Here is an 8,810-nt window from a genome sequence, read left to right as displayed (position 1 = left end):
CTTGGCCAGAAGATAATGTAAACCACCTGAGACCTTTTGTATACGGGAAGGTATGCAAAAAAACAACCTGGTCTCAATGAGGGTCAGGACTGCTGCTCCTGCATAACTCTGCATATTCCATTATTTCTTTATATACAACTTGGGGTATATAAGCTGATTTTGAAAATAAAGTTGTGAGTCTTGCACTGATGCTGGGCTCCCCCATGTCATTCTTTTCTCCCCTTTTGCAGCTGAATTCCCATCTGGAGCACGGAGGCTCACCAAGTCTACTTACTTGCCCTGGCTTCTAAGATCCACGTGAGAGGGAGCCCAAGGTGGGGCACCTTCCGCTATTCAAGTGGGCGCCAGTGGCCTAAGTAGATGGTGCAAACCTCTTGTCTCGAGGTTTTATTAGTTTTCCACGTAAACCAAGTTATTCAGCCTCTTTTCTCCACTAATTTTCCTACTACACTATTCTTTCCTAATCTGTTTATATTTCTAATTAAATAATCCTTTCCCAGACTCCAACTCCATCCCCAATTCGAATTCCCTGGATCCACTGGGGCTGGACCCCGGCAGAGGACGTGGAGGTGCTGTCGTGGAGGACGGTGGGTGATCGCAGGTAGGGGATGAGCGGCACAACAGAACGGACCTGCCAGATTCCCCAGTTCCCTCTACTAGGGCGGCCTTTCTCACTCCAGGGGGCGGCGGCGGGCCACATTCTGGGGCGTGGCCAGCCGGACTTGAAAACCCCGACTGTTTGGGGGCGGGGCTGCTCCCTCGGGGCGTGGCCTGTGGAACCTCGGAATCCCGGCGACTCGGGCTGGGGGCCGGGGCTCGCGTCTCTTGGCACGGGGTTCCTCCCACGCAGCTTCCCATTCAAACGATGCCGAAGGGGCGGCGCGGCTGCCAGAGCCCCACGATGAGCCAGCGACCGGCTCCGCCCCTCTACTTCCCGTCTCTCTACGACCGCGGCATCTCCTCGTCCCCGCTCAGCGACTTCAACATCTGGAAAAAGCTCTTCGTGCCCCTGAAGGCTGGAGGGGCGCCGGCGGGAGGGGCGCCGGCAGCGGGGGGCCGGTCACTGCCCCAGGCACCCTCGGCCTCAGCACCCCCGCCGCCACCCGGCCTGGGTCCCCCTAGTGAGCGCCCTTGTCCCCCTCCCTGGCCCTCCGGCCTGGCTTCCATCCCCTACGAGCCTCTGCGCTTCTTCTACTCTCCACCGCCGAGGCCTGAGGCAGCGGCCACCCCGCTGGCTCCTGGCCCCACGACCTCCCGGCTAGCCTCTGCCTCCCACCCTGAGGAGTTGTGCGAGCTGGAGATCCGGATTAAGGAGCTGGAGCTGCTCACCATAACTGGGGACGGCTTCGACTCCCAGCGCTGTGCGTGACCTCGGCGCCTTAGCCTGCCTTGGCTCCCTCCTTGGCTCCGTGTCCCCTGAGCCCCTCACTCGCAGTGTGGCCTTTAGGCTCAGACTCCAGTTCCCAGGAACCCCGGATCCCAAACCAATACCTCTCCCCACCCCGGAATCCAGACGCTTCGTTCTGGATTTCAACCAATTTCTTCCCCCACCGTAAATCTGGACCCTTTTGCCCCAAGTTCCAACCTCCCTCCGAACTGAGCCTTTTTGTTACTTTGAACTCTGAGCTCTAAACCTGGAACTCGGTCCATCACAACCCCCAGGTTGAACTTTAAGCCTCCTTCACAGTAGTACCACCACCCTGGGGGGGGTCCACCCCCACAGACAACCCCTGTTTCTAGAGACCTGGCTCAGTGTTTATCTTAACTTGGGGTCCTCAGTGGAAGGAGGGGAAGTAGGTGAGGGTCATTTGATCTCTAGGGAGAGGTGCAAGACCTAGGAGGCTGAGGACGATCACCAAGGGGCTTTGGGATCATCCATTTCTCAATGCTGGAAGGTCACCTCCTGTGATGCCCCTGGCTGCCCTCTCACCAGGGTCCTGGCCTCTGCCATCTGGTCTTAGGTCTAAAGACTTAGACAGACCAGAGCAGACCAAGTGTGCTGATGTGGGCAGGATTCCTCTAGTGTGCAAACTGTCTGAGTCCTCCCTGTTCCAGAGTGAGGTTGTTAAATCCAGTTTCACTCCCAGAAGGACCAGATTGCACTGTGGAATATTCAGGAGCCATAGGCTGTTCAACAGACTTTGTCTTTGCCAACACCTGGTCTGGCTAAGGCTAGCACTTGACCATGGAGGAAGGCAGATGGGTCTAGAAAGACCATCCCCACCATTGTGAAGTAAACTACATGTTTAGGTACATGTGGCTATGGGAACGGTCCCACAACTCATCAGGCACTCTCTGATGTCCCCTTCCCCACTACCTCAAGAAGAAAACTCCTAGAATACTTGGACTTTCCAAGTCCTGAATTTCTCAACCACATAGTTCTCCACTTGTATGTGTTTTGGCTCTTAGGGGTTTCCCCCCTCTCACCCATCTTGGGTCTGAGTAAGTTTGGGACTCATGTGGGGAAGCACATGGTGGCTTCCCCAAAGCTAGCTTTGGAAGTGTTAGAAAAAAGCCCTTCTCTCTCCTACATCTAAGTTTGTTTTGGTCTTCTGCAGATAAATTCTTGAAGGCGCTGAAAGATGAAAAGTTACAAGGCCTGAAGACCAGGCAGACTGGAAAGAAGTCTGCCCCTCTCTCCTGAGGAGCTGCCCACCAGAGCCTGGCAGCCGCCTCCTTAGGTGTTAGTGCTTAGATAATGTGTCCTGTTTTTGCCATTTCAAAGATCGTTATTTTCTGTTCTGTATTTCCTGCTGTTCTTGTTGCTCCCAGCACGTCCTCCACATACAGTGCCCACTTGCATGGTAAATCTCATGGTCTCCTGTCTGTGCCACTGCTTGGGGGGAGTGCTCTCGTGGGGGCTGGAGGCTGCTGCCCAGCCAGCATTCAGGGGCTTCCAAGACCAGGGGAGGAGGGAATCCCCAACACTGTCAAGTCAGGGGGACTGGAAAAAGCCAAGGGCAACATATATTTGGTTCTGTTGCCATGTCCCTATTCAGAAAGGCTCTTTGAGGACTGGAACAAGGGGTTAGTTTGGTTTCAAACAGCTTTAGTCCTTAGAAATGTTTTATAATATGTAAATGCTTTTTTGGAGCACAAAACTCTTTGCTAATCTGATGAAAGGCACGGTCCTTCCTAGACACTCATATAGTCAAGTATTTGAGTGCTTATTATGTGTTAGGCACCTTCCTAGGCTCTTGGGATTGGGGGTGGGGATACAGACAGCAAATATTATTAGTAAATCAGAATATGGTATCAGAGGATGACAGGCAAAGGGGAAAACAAAAAGTAGGGATGAGGATGGTTAGAGACTGGGAGGAAAGCAGGGTTTCTTGAAGAGAGAACATGTAAACAGTGTTTGATGGAGATTGAGGGCAATAGCCAGGAGACACCCTAGGGGAGCATTTCAGGGTGAAGGGCAGGTGCAAAGGCTGAGGTGGGAGCACACTGGGAGGTTTGAGGGTCAGCAGAGAGTGTAGACGGCTGGAGCCAGGAGTAAGGGGAGGGAGGAAAAGATGAGTGCAGAGAGGGTCCATTCGCATGGGACCTTACAAACATGGTAAAGGACCCAGGGATTTTACTCTGAGTGGGATGGAAAGTAGAGAGTTTTGAGCTGATGAGTAACAGCTTCTGATTTGTGCTGTTGAGAACAGAGTAAGCAGGGATGAAGAGAAAACAGTTAGGAGGTTGTTGGAATTAATGCAGCTAAGTGAGAAGCAGCGGTGCAGTATTCCTCCCCTTTCCCCCTTGCTGGGTCCCCTGCTGTCAGGTGCTGCCTCTATGGTGAGGAGGAGCAAGGACCCAGTGGCACAAGCACACGAAGGAGAACATAGTTGATAGAACAAATCTTTGATCTGGAACAAATCTTCCCGGGACTTCCCTGGTGGTTAAGACTCCATGCTCCCAGTGCAGAGGAGATGGGTTTGATCCCTGGTTGGGGAACTAAGATCCTGCATGCCACACAGTGAAGCCTAAAAACAAAACCTAAATCTTCCATTTGGGTGCTTAGCTTCTCGACCCCCTTGTGCCTTCACTATGCCAGCAGCCTAGATCGTAGCTGAAGAATCTGTGAAGTTTGGGCTTCTTTCAGAGGAGAATGGAAAAGAGTAGCTGGTGAGCCAGGCTCCCATAGTGGCTCAGAGGTAAAGAACCTACCTGCCAATGCAGGGGACATGGGTTCGATTCCTGGGTCGGGAAGATCCCCTGGAGAAGGAAATGGCAACCCACCCCAGTATTCTCGCCTCGAGAATTCCATGGACAGAGGAGCTTGGCCGGCTATAGTTCATGGGGTCACAAAAGAGTTGGACGCAACTTATCTACTAAACAACAACAGCTGGTAAGCCAGGTGTCTTCAAAGACATGTGAAGTAGGAGGGAGAAGCGGAGGGAGTCTGACAAATAGCATTGATGGGTCAAGAGGAGCTTGAGCATTTGCAACATGCTGAGGATTTAGCAGCACGATTTTGTATTGCTGCTTTTGCAGTTTTGGTTGAGCAAAAGGGGTTGATGCCTGACTGCAGTTGTTTGAGAATGGGAGGAGAGGAATTAGAGACAGGAAGTAGATGCCTTTATAGGAAGTTCAGCTTCAGATAGAGCTGAGATCCAAGAAGGCAATGACACCCCACTCCAGTACTCTTGCCTGGAAAATCCCACGGACGGAGGAGCCTGGTGGGCTGAAGTCCATGGGGTTGTGAAGAGTCAGACACAACTGAGCGACTTCCCTTTCACTTTTCACTTTCATGCATTGGAGAAGGAAATGGCAACCGACTCCAGTGTTCTCGCCTGGAGAATCCCAGGGACGGGGGAGCCTGGTGGGCTGCCATCTATGGGGTCGCACAGAGTCGGACATGACTGAAGTGACTTAGCAACAAGAGCTGAGATAGAAACAATTGGCAGGGCAAGCAGGGTCAAGATAAGAGTGTTTTAAGAAAGAAATGACCATGCGTTTGTCTGATAGAGAATGACCCCTTAGAGGGAGAAAAACTGACAAAGTAGAAGAGGTCACTGCCTGATGCACAGCAAGCCAAATGTTGAGACACCAGTGTTTGCAGCAAAAAGAGGTCTTATTTGTGAGACAACTGGAGGAGAGGCTGAAAGAACAAGTCATAAGTCTGCTCCCAAAAGGCAAGGGGCTAGGGTATTTATGGGATTACAAATAAAGATGATTCAGGTCAGCTGGAGGTGTGGGGAATGTGGGGATGTGATTGGGAATAGATTCAGGAATTGTCCTCCTGTGCAGGCATAACTTGCCTATGCACCTCTGTACATTCTGAGCAGGGGGGTTTGAGCCCTCTGATGTCAAAAAGTTCCTGAGGGGACCCTGGTGCAGTCCCAGTTAGAGGGTCAGTGGTCCTATCCTATCTTAACTCTTTCAGATCGAATTAGCCTCCAAGTTTCTGGGCAATAACTCAGGCTAACATCTTACTGTTTAGGCTTCATGCTGCTGGGAGAACATGCAAATCTTAAAACAAACTTAATTAGTGAAGACAGGTGAAATGGATTTAACCTATGGCTTCAGAGAGACGAGGAATTGCTGGAATGGTGTCCTTGAGTGGATGAGAGGGGTCAGGTCTAGTTTATAGTAGAGGGATTGGCTTTGGATGGAAGCAGAGATGGTTTATTGTTAATATGCTTAGCTGCTCAGTCATGTCTGACTCTTTGCGACCCCATGGACTGTAGCCCACCAGGCTCCTCTGTCCATGGGGATTCCCCAGGCCAAAGTACTGGAATGAGTTGTCATGCCCTCCTCCAGGGGATCTTCCCAACCCAGGGATTGAACCCAGGTCTCCCATATTGCAGGTGGATTCTTTACCACTGAGCCACCAGGGAGGCCCTGGGTTTTCAACAGATTGGCTTTGGATGGAAGCAGAGATGGTTTATCCTTAATAGCAGGAGGTTATCACCTGATGATGATGGGGTGGTGGAGCCCCAGAGGCTACATACACTTGCCCCAGAGTTTGTGCAGCGACCACCAACTTGAGGACACAAATGTGCATGTCTGTGAAGCCCAGCTGGAGATCCTGGGCATGGGTACCGGGAGCCAGGCAGAGGCTGGCCAGCCACAGAGCTGCTGCCTGACTACAGGGGCATTTCAGCCACTGCTGCCCACAGCCAGGAGTGTGGGCCCAATGTCAGGCCAAAGCCTCCAGCTTCTAAACCTTAGCAACGAATTTCAGTGTTTCCAAAACCCAGTATAGGGTGAGCAAAGTCTGGACAGTCCCCCAGAATTCACAACTGTGGCAGTTCACAACCCCAGAATTCACAACCCCTGGGAGTTCTCCCATCCTGGGCATTCCAGGTCCTGTCTTCCCTCACTAGGAGGAAGCTAGATTCCCATTACCCCAAGCTGGCTGATGCAAGAGAAGCTCCCTTGTTCTAGAAAACTTCAGGCTGGCAAGTCCAGTGAGGGGAGCTGGGGACTCTTAATGAGAGTCAGGAAAACTCAGTAGCAAGCTCAAGGAGGGCAGAGCTGCCTGGGGGCCCATTTCCCATTTCTTCCCCAGAGCCTCCTTTGCCCCCCACCCCCATCCATCCAAACTCATAAAACTGGCCACCAATTAAGTGCATCCTGGGCACAGAGGGAGGCAGTTAACATGAACAGTCTACTTCTTAGTAGTACTGGGACTCCATGCTTTCACCACACGGGGCATGGGTCCAATCCTTGGTCAGGAAACTAAGGTCCAGAAAACCCTGTGGCATGGCAAAAAATAATAATTCTTACTAGCACCTTGTGATATAGGAACCATCCTTGGCATGTTTTACAAATGAGGGGACAGAGACTCTGAAAGGTGTAGTGACTTACACCCTCCGCCACCCCTGGGCACAGGGCTAGGCAACGGCAGAGTGAGGATTAGAAGTCAGGCTTATCAAGGTTCTCCCAGGCCTTCCTGCAGTGTTCATAGCACAGACATAGGGGAAGCCCTAGTGAGTCACCAGAAGGAAACGTTAGGTTCAATACCGGGAGGACATAGTTTGGGAGTGGGCTGAGTTGTCTCCCAATGTTGAAGATGAGTTGACAGTCTTATGGTATCACAGTCAAGGTCCCAGGAATGCCCACACTCAGCCCCATCGCTTGTCCCTTCATCCCATGGCTTTGGCCACACGTCCTGTTATCAGGATGGTGGAGGAGGCAGGTCCTGTGATTCTCAGTCCGTCCTGAACAGAATGGAATGGAAGAGGCTGTATAGCAAAGAGAAGGATGCTTGGCAATTGAAAACAAGATAAGGGTCCAGGTGAAGCAAACACCATATGCACGGAATAATAGATAAATGCAGGCTGGCTCATGCTGGAGCCAGCTGGAACAGCTCATGAAAGCCAATGGTTAAATTTTGAGGAATTTTGTAAGCCGGTTGTAAAAACAGCCCTTGTTAAAAATTAACTTTTATCAACTTACAAGCAAACAATATTAAAAATGAAGGTAATAAATATTCAAAATTCAGCACTCCCTAATTATTTGCTCCATTTCACAATTACCCGTGCTCTTAAAGGTATTTATGGCTCCTGGGTCTGTATGGTGGAAATACTGTATAACAGTGTACTAATGTTACATTCCTTCTGAGTAACGTCCGTGTTGATGGTTTGAAACTGGCCACAGTGAGAGTATTTACACTATGGAAATTGGCAAATGTACAAATGCAGATTGTTCTTGTCCTCTCTACCCTTTCCAACCTCCATAAAAAGTTGGTTGTTAAACATTTACTAACACACCGCCAGATAAACAGGAAAAATCACTGATAGCTGAGCTAGAAGGAAAGCTGCTTTGGAACATTCAGAGTTGGGCTGAAGGTATGACTGAAGCCCCCTGCTGCTTCTGGTTTGTCTGCCCACTTAGTTACCCACATGGAAGAGGTAGGAAAGAAGAGCCTAGTGATATCTGCTCATGAAGGCAGGCTTTTTTTTTTTTTTTGTCACTGGACTTCCATCCCGTCCACAGCCGAGCATCAGCACATCCAGGTGCAGCAACCAGAGGCCAAGTGACTAGAGAGGAATCCAGAAAATGCATCCATGACACTTAGTTCCCCTGAACCAGGGATCCAACCTGTGCCCCCTGCAGTGGGAGCATGGAGTCTCAACCACTGATGATGCAAGGCCCAGGGAATGTCCTGGACCTCAGCCAATCAGATTAGCAGCTTGTACTCTCAGGGCATCAGTGTAGAGGGTGAACAGAGGAAACAGCCCATGGGTGGGGGACTGACGTTCATTCTCTCCAGCGGTAACTTGTTTGAGCTAGATGGAACAGCAAATCTGACAGAGGGTGAAACCAGATATTTGCATCATGACTGCTCCATCAACAGATTGTTAGTCCTGAGAGAAGCAGAGATTTCAAGTGTGATGGGGAACCTTCCACCCCCTCAGCCAAATAACCTGTGCCCTACACTATGGCCAAGGGATTCAGGCAGGATCTAGTGCCTGCAGGGGCCTGGTTTCTTGGGGAGCAGGAGGAAGACAGACATCATCACTGCATTAAAGTTTCCCTCTCACTATAAGTGAAGGCTGTACTGGTGCCTCACCCTGGCTTTTTCCTTTCAATGACATCTTGAGCCTGTCACCACCCAGATATGTGACCTTGGGAATATTACTCAACCGCTCTGAGCCTGTCTCATCATCCGGTAGATGGAGACATGTTCTCATGGGTGGGAGAAAACAATCAAGATGATAGAGGGGAAATTTTTCTCAGATGAGAGTCATAATTACCATAGTCATAGTTTTCCATCCTATTTAGGACTCATCTCTCACTGCTGAGCCCTGAATCTGCAGGGCTCTACAAAACTGATGGGGGTGAGTATGGCTAGGGGGCAATTTTGGGAAGAG

The 8,810-nt window shown here is 50.7% G+C and overlaps 1 protein-coding gene across 1 annotated transcript; it reads left to right on the top strand.

The window, feature by feature from the left end:
• The first annotated feature begins 778 nt into the window (after positions 1–778).
• C15H11orf91 (chromosome 15 C11orf91 homolog) lies at positions 779–2,809 on the top strand. Its single transcript, XM_004016389.6, has 2 exons — positions 779–1,361; positions 2,559–2,809. Exons 1-2 carry the CDS (start codon positions 866–868, stop codon positions 2,642–2,644), a joined length of 582 nt encoding a protein of 193 aa, XP_004016438.3. The 5' UTR covers positions 779–865; the 3' UTR covers positions 2,645–2,809.
• Positions 2,810–8,810: the final 6,001 nt, after the last annotated feature.

Source organism: Ovis aries, chromosome 15 (assembly GCF_016772045.2).
Source record: "Ovis aries strain OAR_USU_Benz2616 breed Rambouillet chromosome 15, ARS-UI_Ramb_v3.0, whole genome shotgun sequence".
In the NCBI taxonomy this organism is placed as follows: Eukaryota; Metazoa; Chordata; class Mammalia; order Artiodactyla; family Bovidae; genus Ovis; species Ovis aries.
This window is presented reverse-complemented; position numbering and strand designations above follow the sequence as displayed.